Source organism: Excalfactoria chinensis, chromosome 1 (genome assembly GCF_039878825.1).
Source record: "Excalfactoria chinensis isolate bCotChi1 chromosome 1, bCotChi1.hap2, whole genome shotgun sequence".
NCBI classification, from domain to species: domain Eukaryota; kingdom Metazoa; phylum Chordata; class Aves; order Galliformes; family Phasianidae; genus Excalfactoria; species Excalfactoria chinensis.
Genome location: NC_092825.1, coordinates 15927402 through 15943117, shown reverse-complemented (window position 1 = coordinate 15943117; position 15716 = coordinate 15927402). Strand labels below are relative to the sequence as shown.

Sequence of the window (15716 nt, the reverse complement as noted above, 5' to 3'; positions counted from 1 at the left end):
GACCTGGGCATCCTGGTGGACAACAGGTTGGCCATGAGCCAGCAGTGTGCCCTTGTAGCTAAAAAAGGCCAATGGCATACTGGGGTGCATTAAAAAGAGCGTGGCCAGCAGGTCGAGGGAGGTGATCCTCCCCCTCTACTCTGCCCTGGTGAGGGCTCATCTGGAATATTGCATCCAGTTGTGGGCTCCCCAGTACAAAAAAGACAGGGATCTCTTGGAAAGAGTCCAGAGGAGGGCCAAAAAGATGGTGAAGGGCCTGGAGCATCTCCCCTATGAGGAGAGACTTAGGGAACTGGGTCTGTTTAGCCTTGAGAAAAGAAGGCTGAGAGGGGACTTGATCCAGGTTTATAAATACCTGAAGTGTGGGAGCCATAGTGGCAAGCATGGTCTCTTTTCAGTAGTGTGTGGGGACAGGACTAGGGGAAATGGGCTGAAACTTCAGCATAGGAAGTTCCGCACTAATGTGCGCAAGAACTTCTTTACAGTGAGGGTGATGGAGCACTGGAACAGACTGCCCAGGGAGGTGGTGGAGTCTCCTTCTCTGGAGATATTCAAGACCCGCCTGGACGCCTACCTGTGCGACGTGGTGTAGGGAGCCTGCTTTGGCAGGGGGGTTAGACTCTATGATCTCTAGAGGTCCCTTCCAACCCCTACAATTCTGTGATTCTGTGATCCCTCACTTCACAGTCACATCTTATTCCTGTCATTGCTTTTGGCAGTATGTATGTCTGTGAACAACTGCTTTCAAAGCTGAAGCACAGGAAGAATAAGATTTCATCAAAAATCTCTGACCAAACACCTGGAGATCTTACTACACGTTACAACCACCACCACTAAACTGGACTAATTTATTAGTTTAACAAAAACAAAGTCAAATATCCCAGTGGTTTTATGGTTTTGTTGGCTTGTTAAATGTTTCAATTAATATATACATATATATATATGTATATATATATATGCTTTATCACCTATACCCTGAAAGTAATGCCTTCTATTTTATGATGTCAGAGGCAGATGTTTGTGGTATGGCCATAGGGTGGTTGCTAACAACTAGATCAAGCAGTCCAGAATATCTTTGAACACCTCTAGGGGTGAGACATTAACAACTTCTCTGTGCAATCTGTTCCAGTGCCTCACCATACTTGTAAAATATTTGCTCCTAGCATTTAAGTATTTTGCCCCTCTTTTTGTTTCAAGACATTTCCCTGTTGTCCTGTCACTATGAGGGCATATAAAGTCAGTCTTCTTCCTGTTTATAAGCTCACCTCAAGTATCTGAAGGCTTCAATGAGGTTACCCCAGAGTCTTCTCTTCTCTAGATTGAATGAGCCCAACTCCCACAGCTTTTCTTCATAAGAGTGGTACTGCAGTCCCTTGATCATGATTATGGCCCTTCTCTCAACCTGCTCTAATAGCTCCAAATCTTTCTTGTTTTGAGTGCCCAAACCCGCATACAGTACATCAGATGGGGCCTCAGAAGGGCAAAATAGAGGATGACAGATACCTCCCTCACCCTGCTGGCCACCACTCACCTAATGCAGTCCAGCTGGCTTTCCAGGCTGCAAGAACACATGGCTGTCTCACATCCAGCTTTTCTTTTATTTTTGTTTCTTTTTTTTTTTTTTTTTTTTTTTTTCCATCCATCTTTTTTGGGGCTGGATTCAATGATCTCTGGAGGTCCCTTCCAAACCCTACATTTTTTTGATTCTGTGATTTTCTTCCACCAGAAACTCAAAGTTCTTCCCTGCCTGGTCACTTTCAATGAGTTTTCTCCCAGTCTGTACACATATCTGGGATTGCTCTGACCCAGGTGCAACACCTTGTCTTGTTGAACCACAGTAGATTCTTGTGTGCCTACTTTTCAAGCCTGTCCATGTCCCTCTGGATGGCATCCTTTCTGTTATACCATCTGTAACACTCAACTTTGTGTCATTTGTAAACTTGCTGAGGGTGCACTTGATCCCACTGTCCATGTTGTTGATAAAGATGCTGAAGAGCACTGGTCCCAAGGGTTCCCTATGGGATAAAGCTTTTGACTGGTCTCCACTTGGACAGAGAATCACTGACCAAAATTTTCTGTCTGTGACCATTCAATCAACTCTTTAGCCATCAAACAGTCCACCCTTAAGATACATATCTCTCTAATTCGTAAATAAAGATATGGTGTGAGACCATGTCAATGGACTTGCACAATTCCAGGTAGACATCAACTGGTCTTCCTTTGTCCACCAAAGGTATCACTCCATTGTAGGAGGTCACTGTGTTTGTCAGGCATGATCTGTTCTTGGCGAAGTCATCCTGAGTGTCTTGGATCATGTCCTCTTCTCACATGTGCCTTAACATAGCTTCTGAGGATGATCTTTTCCATGATTTTCCTAGGCACAGATGTGAGGCTCACAAGTCTGTAGTACTACTGGGAATTCCTTTCTTGCTTTCTTAAAAATTGGTGCATTATTTTCCTTTTTCTCTGTCACAAAGGATTTTGTCTGACAGTCATGATTTCTCAGACATGTTGGAGAGTGCCTTGGCAATCAATTCACCCAGTTCCTTCAGTACCATGGGATGCATATTATCCAGCCCCATAGACTTGCACACATTCAGTCTTATCAGGAGGTCTTGGACTTGCTTTGTAGTTACAGTGGGAGGGATTTTTGCTCTCTAGACTCTTGCCTAAAGGTTTAGGAAGCCTGACTATCAGTGAAGACTGAGGCAAAGAACTCACTGAGTACCTCAGTCTTCTCCATGTCTTTTGAAGCCACTTCTCCTTCTGATTTATCAGAAGGGATTACACTCTCTTTGGTCTTTTTCTTACCAGTGTACTTGTAGAATCCTTTCTTGTTATTATTCACAGACCTTGTCAAGTTTAGTTTCATCTGTGCCTTGGCTTTCCTGATCCCATCTCTATATGTTCAGATGGCATCCTCATATTCTTCTCAGGACACACATTCTGGTTAGTTGCATCCCGTCCAATGTCAACTTGTCCAGCCTCTCAAAAGTCCAAGATCATAATACCCCTAACCCTGAGAATGACACCAGCCACACAGCCATTCATTTAACTGATCTGTTCTCCTCCTTCTGCCTGGATCTCAGTCTCCAACCAGCAGGATCAAGGAGAACACTACCTGTGCTTCCAATCTCTACATCTTCCCAAGGGACATATAATCTGTTTTAATATTCTGTAGTGTCCTAGTTGTGGCCTCTTGTGACCAATCTTGAAAGAAAAGGAGCAGAAAGTAGTCTTATCATACCCATTAGCCCCTTCTTGATGTCTTCAATGCAGGCCCTGAGCAGGCAGCAAACCGCTCTAGAGATTATCCAGGCAGCAACTGACTGCCTCAGTGCCCCCCAGTGACTAAGACAGTGCCTTTTTTTTTGGTAGCACTGGTTCTGACTTGTGCCCTTGTTTGGACAGATTTACTGTTGTTGTCCCTTTTCAGATCTGAACTGTTATCCAGACCTTTTTATATCCCCAGAGCTTCATATCTGTTGCTTACGGGAATTTCAGGGTCAAGGAGGAGGGTCCACTTTCAGCTCCAAGCAGAGGGGAGCATACAATCTCCTCACCTTGTTTGTTTTTGTCATCTATCTATCTCCTCAGGGCTGGAAGCTTGTTTACCTTCTTCCTCTTTCAGGGACTTCAGATGGGGCTTTTTTTCTGCCCGTGTCACTGCACAATATCATGCATCAGTCTCTCTCCCACTGATTACTAGATACTTTTGCACCTAGTGATTTCCTCTTGCAACATGACCACCTGTTCAAAAAGCTCATCAAACTGGATACACACGCACACATGACACCCTCTCTTCCCCCAGATCCTCAGAGGACTTCCAGATTCTGACCTTAAAAGATCCCTTCCAAATTGATTTTATGATTCTATGATTTCTGCACAACTGAAGAAAAGACAACAGAGAAGACATTGCTACTTACTAAGGTGCATGCATATGGACTTTGAAGCTAGGACATATGTACTCCTGGAGTCATAGGCTAAATTTAGCCCAAGATTCTGATTCCCCAATGGTCTTGGGCATGAATGATAGAAAATTCTGGATCATTACTACCTTGTTGTTTCTAAAAACTTTAATTGGTCTGGGATAAAGGGATAAAACAGCTTCCTGAAAAAATGACCTCTCTAATTTCGGCCCTCCTGCATACATTTAGAACAGTGTGAGAACTTCGTAGATGACCTCCTGACAAGTGGGTCTAATGCATCGTTTCATAAGTTGACCGTCAAGGGGAAAGAGAGGAACATAATTTGGCACTGCATGCTTGCATCATCCCACTGCTATAATTTCAGTGCTGTCTGAAAGCTTATTTTGGTGGGTCTTATGTTCTGGAATGACACAGAATTACAACTGGTGAGATGTCAACAAACTTCCAAAAACAGCTTAACCAAATACAATCAGCTGAGCTGTGGAGATGTGAAATGCACATTTAGAAACACTCAGAGCTGGAATGTGAGTGAAGCTAAGTACAGTAAAGCCAGAGTTATATCAGTATCTAACAAAAACATGAATATCACCAGTAAGGACATAAATAACAGTACTTTCATTTTTAAGAATCTCTGAATTTCTAAAGCTCTTAAAATATTAATTCAGATCTCCAAATTCACTAAGGTAGATAGCTAAGGATCGTTAATCTTATTTTTACTGCTGGGTAAACTGAGGCAGAGAGGTTCAGTGACTTACCCAAGGCCACAGAGGAAGTCACTGTCAGAGCCGGGATTAGAGCTCAGGAGTTTCTGGCTCCCAGTCCCAAGCTCAGACCACTAGACCATGGCCTCAGGACATTTCCAGCTGGTCTTCAGTCTAAAAAAAAGTAAATTCTCAAGTATGTTACAAGTATGTAACATATATATTTATTTACTTAGAATGTAATGGTATGAACTAGAACAGATTGCTCATAAGTCAATGATGAAAAGAAAACCAGTATATTTTCACTGATTGACCATTGTTATCATACTTCTGTGTATGATAAGGCTCTAAAAAAAAAAAAAAATCTTGATTTAAGTTGCAGCCAATAAGAACCACTGTCATATTTCTCAGAGTAAAGAACAAATTGCCTTTCCAAGTCAGCCAGCATGTCATTTATATTAATGACGAGGAATGCTAAGTTGCTCTGTGTGTAAGTAAACTCTATTAAGAAAGTCATGTCCCTTGGTGAAACTAGATCCTTAGTAAATTTTACTAGCTAAGCACTGAGCTCCATGTCAGAGTAATTACACCTTTTATCCACTGTGAGCTCTCTCTTCGTTTTTTCATACTCTTTAATTTCCCACTTCAGCTAATTTAGCAGTACAATTGCAAAGGTTTCAAAAGGTTAGCTACTGAGGAATTGGCGCATGAATGTTCTGTTAAGCTCCATGCATTGAAATCACATCATGTAGAAGAAGGAATTAATTAAGTAACAATTAGGTAGTGATGGATCATTGACAACATATATACACTTTGCTGCTAAAATTAATCGTCGCTGTAAAGCCGATACATTCTGAATCTTCTCATTTATACACTGGTAAGATTTTTTATTTTTTTTTTAACTTGACCTATTAGATGGATAAGCTTCTCAACAGCATCTGAAAAAATATATTAATTATCACATCCTTGATGGTACTATTGATTGTACATACTATTTTTAAATATTATGTATCTTAAAAAAAAAAAAAAAAAAAAAAAAAAAAAAAAAAAAAAAAAAGACATTGAAATAGTGAGAATAGCAAAAGGGGAAGAATTTTTTAAGGTAGAAGGTATTAAAGTGACCGTAAGGCCATTTTTCACATTAAAGTATTTAGTATGTTGAAAGTGCTAACAATTCTGTTGTATCCTCTTGTTACCTTATTTTACAAGTTGCCATAGTGTTTCCTTGTATCAGATGCTTAATATATATATTGGCAGTTAGCCCAGACAATCCTCGATTCTAAAAGCCTCTTAGCAGATGAAAAATCCTTAGTTCATTCACACCTTGTAGATAGGATGACAGGGCAGAAGTGACATCCAGATCCATTTAGAGTATACTTTGATTCTCCTTTGCCTTGCACCTTGTGTAGTCATTTATAGATGTGCAAAGTGAGCACAAAATGTGTATAAGACACTCCTACCCATGTAAGGAGAGAATTCTGATTTTGCTGCATTATTTCCAGAAGCAGTTACAAAAAGACTACAGAATTTTGGCACAAACATGAACTAGCAGTTTAAAGAATTTGCATTCATGCTTTGGAGAAAAAACTATTTCTTATCCTGTTTGCTTGGTAAATTCATAGGAAAAAATGTTAAACGTTAAATATATCTCAAGAAAATGAAAACTATTTCATCTGTGTTTTGGTAAAAATCACATTTAACTAGAAGTCCTAGATTATATTATCACATATGGTAATTGTGACCTAGACAGAATCTTCACCAGTTCTATAATTTCACATGCTTTTTCTAAACCCCATTATTCAAAGCCAAACTTACACAAAACTATCTGTAATCAAAACAGCTGGTATTACCACAACAGCTGGTCTCAGTCCATCAGAGTTCAATACTGTTCTGGCATCAGCACAGTAGCAAATGATTGTCCTCAGCATTTACCAGAGATCTCTCTGCAATATGATCTACCATCACTATGACAATGTAAGACCCAGCCAAACACTTTCATGATACTGATTAATATATTTAGAAAAGGCCTGCAAATATTAGATTAACAAATGTGAGTTAACAAAACTGTTAGTTAGGATATAATTAAGGATATGATGTAGCTACAACTGAAAATATGGTTAAGAATTGTTTCTACTTAACAATACAAATAATGTACAGCAATTCATTTAATATGTTTGGACATGAACTTCCCCATAGTTCCTGGTGACCATTTTTCTGTCCCTTCTCTGTGCACTGTTAATCTTCCCCATTATAATTAGAGGCTAATGTGGGACTGGTAACTGAGATGTGTGTTCTGGGCAAAAATAGAAAATACTTGACTGCGTCAGTAGTTTTTGACCTAAGAGTACTGCTAGAAAAAATAATAATAATAATAATAATAAAAATAATAATAATAAAAAAATAAAAAAGGTCTCACGATGTTTCTGCTAGAAAATTTCTCTTCAAGCACTTCAAAAAGTTATCCTAAGACACAGTTTCCATGCCTGGCTACCATTTTCCAGAGCATTCTGTAACCTTCAATGAAGTGTCTAGAGAACAAATGAACATTTGTTAAAATGTAAGTTTATTAATACTTCATTATGGCTTGCAGTTTCATGGTTTTGCTGTTGGTTGGCTTTACTTTCCTTCCCATTCTGGATTCAGAGCTTCTTTTAACATTCTGAGATCTAGTCTGCCTTGACTGAAAAATACTGTGTGTTTGTTGTGTGTCTGCATGTGTGATACCAACTGTTGAAGGCTGCTCAATGTTAGATGAGGGCTTATGCTCAGAGCTGTTCTACAGTTGGATCTCTGGCAGAATCTTTCCTCACCAATGACAACAATGTCTCTGTGTGGGGGAGAATCTGCTTAATAATATTATACTTGCCTCGGCCATAATTTAACTGAGATGGGGCATGATTATAATTTCATTTATGTTAATCAAAATCATGAGTCATTCAATTCATGTCAATAGCATTTAAGAGCTATATAGACAAGTAAGAGTGAAGAATCAAGCTTCTGATGTTAAATCTGAAAGGTTATCTGAATCACTTTATTAAAGATAGATACTGAAGGATAGATCCTCAGCTTACTTTGCATTTTTCAGCCATTTCATTAGCATGAAACATCAAATAAAGAACTATAATGACAGCTGATAATGTGTCATGGTACATAGGTTTTCTGCTTACCTCGAGTACAGAAAACACCCCTGCATTATCAAGATTTAAGATAATACTTTTGGTCTGACAAAGTTATATCAGGAATCCTTGCCATTAATAGCTCACATTAATGTTTGAAACATTTATTCCTTTTTTTTTTTTTTTTTTTCCATATAATCAACTCTTCGTTCCTTTTATATATATATTAAAAAAAAAAAAAAAAAAAAAAGTTAATTTTCCAAAATACAGATATTTTAAAGTTATAAGAGACTTTCTACTGCTGTCTGTCTCCTGTTCAGACAGAGAAATTGTGCAGGGGTTGATAGGCATTAATTTAGTCCTCACTAATAAGTACTTGTAACACAAAATATTCTTGAAATTGCTCTTATTTAAATTACACTCAAGCTCCCTGTAAATCTAAAAAACATTTATAGGGGAAAAATCATTTCATGAAGTCTATCTAGCTATTGGAATGCTTCTCTATTATACTTATCAAGATTTTTTCCATTTATGTAGTTGGAGAATTATTGGCATTTGAGAACATTTTGTAGAAATATTTTGTATATTACAGACTCCAGAAACTATCACTGTCATATACACTATCAGATTCACTGCTTATGCCCCAAGACACCAAATCAGATATCTGAAGATTCTATCAACAAACTAGGACCAAAAGGAAGGTTAAAGGTTTTTTGTTTGTTTGTTTGCTTTTTTTTTTTTTTTTTTCCTGGTCTTTTTTTACTAGATTTTCTATGCTGCCCAGTTACTGCCTCAATGAAAACTAAAGATCTGTCTGTGCAAAGGTTTTCCCGTTGTGGTGGGAGTAGAAAAAATACTTCCTCCTCACTTCCTAGTAAAAGCTTTCTTTCCGCTCTGCTGGAACATGTGTTCAGTGTTATATCCTATACTTCCTCAGCATAAAAAAATTTTCATGCAGTGAAAAAATAAGACACCATTTTCAGTCTGTGTACATGTTAGTAAACCACTATAAGTGGTTTACCCTTATAAGAAAACCTTGACATAATTTCCATTTTTAGGGGCATTTTACATTTTTTCCAGCCTATGCATTTCAGTAAGAACATTTGGACCCATAGCTTAATTATAAGGCAATAGACTTTACAAATCCGTGTTGAAAAGCAATTAGGAATCTCACTCTCAGGTTTTCAATAAAACACAGTGAAAAAGATACTGAATATAGAAAAGAGAAGTGATTTACCGTGGTTGTCTTTATCCGGCCTCCTGGTTGTGTACAGGTCCAGCCTGATTTATTGATTAGCAAATCACAGCCTTCACCTTCTAAACATGGCAGCATTTCACACCACTGTTTTGTTTTGATAATTCGTGCTGAACAGGAAAAAAAACAAAAACAACAACAAAACAAAACAAAACAAAACAAAACCAATAAGAAAGGTTAGAAGAAGAGTTTACATTTCACTTATTTCTAAGCATTTTCTCATTAGAGTTGTCTATTTTTATCATGCACCTATAGGTTATGATATAAACAGCCTTAGGCAACTTACAGAATTTTTTACAACATCTGCTGCTCCAGTAAATTTTGTAATAAAAATAGAACTTCAACAACAAATAAAAAGACAGCCCTGTCATACATAAAAAGAACATAAAAGTTAGCTAACTTCAAATTCTGTGCTATTGATAATCAATGAAACGTTATGGATGCTAAAAACTGGAGCCTTATTATTTTAACTAGTCATTCCAATAGCCTAAAAATGACCATTGAACAAGATCCATCGTGTTAGGCTGTAAATAATCTTACTTAGCTTACATAGTAAACAGACATGAGAAACGGTGGATGGAGAAAATCTGTAATAGGTAAAGAGGTTAACATAATGATAGTAATTGGGAAATCCTTGTGATACTTGCAATAGTAGGCATAGTCAGGGACAGGAACAAGAAACATAAGCAGGACATCATGAATAGCTGAGGTAGTTTTGTTTGCTTAGCCCAGAGAAGAGAAAGCTGAGAGGAGGTCTCATGGAGGCCTACAGCTCTGCACAGGGAGTGGAGGGGCAGCACTGAGCTCTGCTCTTGGGTGACAGTGATAGAACCCAAAAAAACGGCATGGAGTTACATCAGCGGAAGGTTTAGCTGGGAATTACGAATAAGTTCTTCACCAGAGGACAGTGGGCATGGAACAGGCTCCCCAGGGAAGTAAGTAAGTGGTCATTGCACTAAGCCTACGTGAAAGGTGTTGTGTTACATGCTTTGGGGCTTCTCTTAATGCTTAATCTCCCCTGTAAGCTGCTTCCTCATGACTTCCTCAAGGTTGTGTAGCTAAAGAGCATTAAAGAAGGTGCAGACTAGCTATGCAGATTTTTATTTATTTATTTATTTGTTTATTATTTTTATTTTTATTTTTTCCCCTGCAAGTTAGGGAGAAAAAAGGGAGGTTAATACCTATAAATATATTTCTGGGTTATAATAATACTTATTTTGAGTTCACATCTTTAGTAGTTGGGTTCATTCTGGTGGAATACTAAGCAATAGGACTAAGATCAGATATTTAATTGTTCTTTCATTTTCTATGTAGGAAAAATTGTAGACTGGAGAGTTAAAATTATAGAATGACTTAGGTTGGTAGAGACCTTAATAATCATCTAGTTCCAACACCGCTACCATGGTCAGGGTTGCTACCCACCAGCTGAGGTTGCCCAGGGTCCCATCCAACATGGACATGAACACCTCAAAGGATGAGGCACCCACAGCTTCTCTAGCAAGACTCTTCCAGTGCCTCACCATCCACTGAGTAGAAATTCCCTCCAAATATTTCATGTAATACTCCTTTCTTTTAATTTAAAATAATTCCCCCTAGTCCCATCAATATCTGACCATATACAAAGTCAGTCTCCCTCCTGTTTATAAACTCACTGTTTTTTTTTTTTTTTAATATTACAGGCACAAATTGTCCTGCTTCTTGTATACATGCTCATGCTAAATGATGAACAATCAGTTTTTACTCAGACTGCAATGATTGTAGTCCACAGAAAACAACCTCCAGTTCTTTCAGAGATCATCTTGACAGTACTGGGATAGGCTATGAGAAAGCTTTGCTACCACAACTTGTATACATGTGTTTTAGGATTCAGTGTGAAAACACATAAAACACATTCCATGTATAAAGACAGAGATCACATCCTCCTCTATGTTCATGTATAACACTGTTATCTGAGTCATACATTTATCTCATATATCATAAGATCAACAAAAAGAGCTACAGGAGAAAGAAATGTACATGAAGCTTATGGTGATTCAAATTAACCAGGGATTCAAGTATATTAAAAGCAGGCATTTACACCCAGTGGCAGCTATTTACGCTCACCTGAGCAGTCTCCTCACACCCTTGACTTCCTGTCTGGAACTACTTAAGAACACAATTCCCAGTGCCACTAGAAAATGGCAAGAAATACAACTGTAATTTAAAGTCTTTCAGTAAAATAATACTTTGACATGAAACATCTTGTGTCCTCAGTCCTAGTAAAATTGTTGGTGAGTTCCAGCAATGTAACAAACATTTCTTTCAGTGGAAGTACAATCTGAAATTCATAACAAGATTTCATTACTAAAAACCACCATAGCTCCCTAACATCTACAAAGGAACATACTGTTACTTGGCTCATTATGTGATATATCTAGTTATATATCACTGGAGGAATGATTCCCCCAAAATTTCATAACTATTTTTTTTTTTTTTTTTAAGAAAATCAATTAAGTTTTCATAACACATAAAATAATGAAATACAGATTGCACTTGGGGTGCTTAGGTAGTGCTGTATTGAGAGCTGGCCTGCATCAGTTTTCAAGGCAAACATCTCTTATGTAACTCATAACAGCCTCATCCTTCCTAAGTAAAGTCATGCATTCAGTTGCAGACTTCACAGAAAACACAGAAAAACCTTAGTAATATGTGAACAACAAGCATCATCCTTTTGCATTTTTATGTTTTGCAAATCACATTTTGGAATGGCTATTTTTATCAATGCGTCAACAGTATGAAGTGAAAGCTTGAACAGTCAGTTAAACTCAAAAATACATATATTAGATTGCCAGTATTATCTCAGGTATGAGGTTTTCCTGGAAACATAATTTGAAGTAACTTTCATAAATATATTTATTTTCCCTATGGATTACTCTTGGTGTTTTCTTGGTAGCTATCTCAGAAAGCAACTACCTGTAATATCAAACACCTAAGCTCTTGCTCTGGGTATTGGCTATACCCATACAAATCTAGAACACACCAAGAGAATTTTACAGAATTTCTATCTCAACTGTATTGGCTAGCTCATGCATCCAAAAGCAAAAGCTTTCTCCTTTTTTGCAGGAAAAATTACTCAGCTTGTATGTTAAAATGCACCTTAGTTCTGCAAATGTTGCACCTCACAAATCCACCACTTTTCAAGCCGATTCCTTTTTTTTCCTCCTAAAATCTCTGTAGATTCCTCTGTACAGTTTAACTCAGTTAATGGATGCCTTCTTCCTTAACATAATCAGTTTTGGACAGACAATTTTGTACAAAACATTCACACTCATATTCCCACTGTAACATGTTTTGTTTTCTGGGCCACCTTCCAGTAGGCAGCTGGACACCCTCACACTTGTGTGTAAGTTAAAGTTTATACAAGCATATTGTTCTCTTAAGCATGTACAGCTACATCAGAGGCCATATCTATATCTGTGGGGATATGTCTATTTTTGTCTATTTCTCATTTTTCCTTTTCAGTTTGCCCATTACAGCAGAATATCACAGTGAAGCTATACATAAGTAGCAAAACAAACAACCATTTTATCAGCACAATATCAAGAACTTCTACTGGTAATTTAAAATGAGTTACACTCATCAAAGCAAAGGAATACAGTGTATTTCCTCAGGCAGCATAGTTGGAATTTTCCTTCCTATATTCACCAGGGGTGAAATTCAGACCTCTGTAGATAGACAGCAAAAAAGCGTATCAGATATCAAATCCCTTCTGAGCTCCATTATAAAGAATTATGTGGTACTTAAATTCTACATAAGCTTTGTGTAGACTTTCTGCAAATAACTGAATTTCACATCAAGAATCTGATCTGACGCTTCTTTGTATCCCCTAAGAAAGGCCATGCCCCTTCACTTAGCTGAAGTTAATGGGAACTGACGATGCTCAGCGCATGGTGGAATTGCTTTCCTGGGTAATGCCATCCGAACAGGAGAACAAACAGGGACAAACCAACAGCTTCTCTCTCATACAAACAAGTCTGAGGTGTACCAGGCAGGCAGAGGTGACACTAACATGATGCTGAACTACCCACTGAAGTGTTCTTAATGTTAAATAACTTCCCAATGGATTTGTTTTTGGTATTGTTTTTTTTAGTATATCCATGATCATATTTAAGAATATTTAACTGTGAAATGATCCAGAACACTATTTATTTCTTCTAAGTGTCACAATTAAAAATTCGTGTCTAAGCCTTTCACTTGATTTAAATTATATGCATACCTTTCTGTAGAGAAACAGCTTTATTTTCTGAACTTTCAAAAAATAATTTTACATTCAGATAGTTATCAGTTGATGCATCTCTAGTCAATCTCAGAACTGAAAATCATGGCATTTTGTGATAACAAAAAGTGAGATAAATCAGCAGCAGTAAATGTAAAAACTTACAGACATGTAAAGTATGTTATATCAACACAGACAGGCAGATTGTATTTATTATTATTTTTTTTTTCCCCAAATGTTGGAGGGTGAACTTAGAAGTAAAATAAAAATAAAATAAAAATAATTTTAAAAGTACATAGCTGTTACACCAAATTAGAATTTTAGTTAAAGCAGCACTTGGATACTAAGAATATTATTTTAGAATACACCATGCTTCTGTGCATGAAAAGCGATGTGTGAAATAAACGTTTACAAATCACAATGAAAATCATTGTAGAAAACCTGAAGAAAGTCAGTCAGTTCCAGCTGTCTGAAGTAACAAATGGAAAATTATTTGTGGTGGAGAGCAAGCCCAGATGGAATACATCTTTTGAACATACTTCTTAACTAAGAGCTTCGATAACCTACACTTCTTACAAAATGATGCCTTTCTCCACATTGTTTTTTTTTTCAATGATAACTTATAGCACTTAATTCAAGATATAAACTATGCATTAGGACAAAAATATTTACTTTTTGATCTTCATACTTTACTTCACTGTTGTTATTCTGGAAATCCGAAGAAAGTTCATCAGCATAGCTGATTGTCAAAGTTCAAGAATGCTTTTGGTTTCACCAGTTCAGACACAGTTATATAAACAAATCTATCCTAGTGAACCTTTTCCCCTTTCAACTGAACAAGATCTACATCTTACCTTGTTGATCACCTCCATCTGATCCTAAATGGTAGCATCATGCCACTCTTCTCCCTACCTCTCTATTCTCCTTAGCTCATGTTTTTCCTATTTGTTCTTCCATTTTCTTCATCTGTAAACTCTTGCCTCAACTGTTTTAACATTTGCTCCAAACATACCTTTCCTCTGCCTGATTTGGTAAATATACACTATGTACCTACCAAAAAAACCTTTGCAGAGCCTCTTAAATTTTTCAGGTTTTACTTAAAACTGGTAGCTAATTTTAATTGTCCCTAACTAGTACAGATGGTAATTAACTTTCCCAAGGTAACACAAGAAATTTGTTGTATTGTTGGAAGCAACACTTCTGAATTCTTAGAGGTCACTTGTGCTGAGACCTTAATCCATCTCATTTTTCTTCAAAGAAATCAGAAAATGCTTTATTACATACAAATAAGAAATTAACAAAAGTAATTTTATGCAGAATGATAGGCTTTTTAAAATACATATCAGTGAAACTGTGGCATCAGGAAAGAGGCCAGTGGAAAGAAACTGAATCAGTCCTTTAACAAGAACTGCAATAATGTACTGTCTTTAGTGCAGCAATTTGACTGTAATAGTGCGTAAGCCCCAAACATTAATCTATTTTACTATACAACAAGGAAACATCACAAACCTCAGATACCTTTTACAGCAGTCATTCTGCTCCACTTAAAACACTGAAAGCAGTGTTAATTCAAAGAGTTAGCTCATCTCAATTATTTATAGGACATCTAGACCAAAGACTACTTAGTTCTAAGAACAGCAATACTGCAATGTCTAGACACCCATTTTGTCATTTTGCTCTTGCTGTCAGGATTGGGAAGAAGGTTGAGAAATATATGGAAAAAAGTGCTTTCCTGCAGGCTACTCAAAGGCTGCAAATTGATACCAGGTTACTTGATGAAGAGTAAAAGACTGAATGACAAGGCAGAAAATTCCTGCAAGTCACCCCAAATACAGCTTCAGTACAGGAGAAGTTTTATTGTTTCCCCATTGCAGAGAAGTCTTTGATATTGACCTATTCCATGCAAAGGGATGAAAGTTTTGGTTCACCAGAAACAGCGTAGATTATACCACATATTTTGGACAGGAGCAGAAGATGATCTCAAAATTATCATTTCATTCTGAGCTACAGCCCTGAAAGGGATATTCCTGCTATCTGTATGGCTTGTCCCTAGGAATGTGGCATAAGAGACTGCTAGATGAAGTCGTGTAAATACTCAGCTACCTCAGTATACCACAGCAAGACAGGTTTAACTCCTAAGCTACTGCATTTAGTAAGGTATTCGAGCATCCTATTAATTTGAAGAAGGTACGTGAAGTTTTGCTGAATCTTCACAAGAATATAAAATAAATACCCATTGACAGCTGAAGAAGAATGTTCAAAGACATGGCACAAATCAGAAAAAATCTACATATATACTATATATGTATATATATATACATATATATATATATATATATCTGTCATGGGTAACCTAGATTTACCTGTATCCGTGACAGGGCAGCCGCCCCGTAGGGCCTCCCCTCCCTCCCCTCCCTGGGCCCCGGAAAGGAAGGGAAAATAAAACAGCAGCAGCAATCT

At 37.4% G+C, this 15716-nt stretch overlaps 1 protein-coding gene across 13 annotated transcripts in view; it reads right to left on the bottom strand.

Annotated features, from left to right (window-relative positions):
* TAFA5 (TAFA chemokine like family member 5) overlaps window positions 1-15716 on the bottom strand; it is a 421374-nt gene that overhangs the window by 73626 nt on the left and 332032 nt on the right. For 7 of the 13 annotated variants that reach the window (XR_011904150.1, XR_011904159.1, XR_011904166.1 and 4 more), the window contains one exon: window positions 8984-9111. Coding sequence is in view for 4 of the 13 variants with exons in the window: in XM_072340709.1 (XP_072196810.1) it covers window positions 8984-9111 (128 nt within the window). In the remaining 9 variants the exon portion in view is untranslated. Of the gene's footprint in view, window positions 1-4684; window positions 4805-8983; window positions 9112-15716 lie in introns of all 13 variants that reach the window. The other 6 variants (XR_011904141.1, XR_011904142.1, XR_011904151.1 and 3 more) reach the window with 1 other exon arrangement.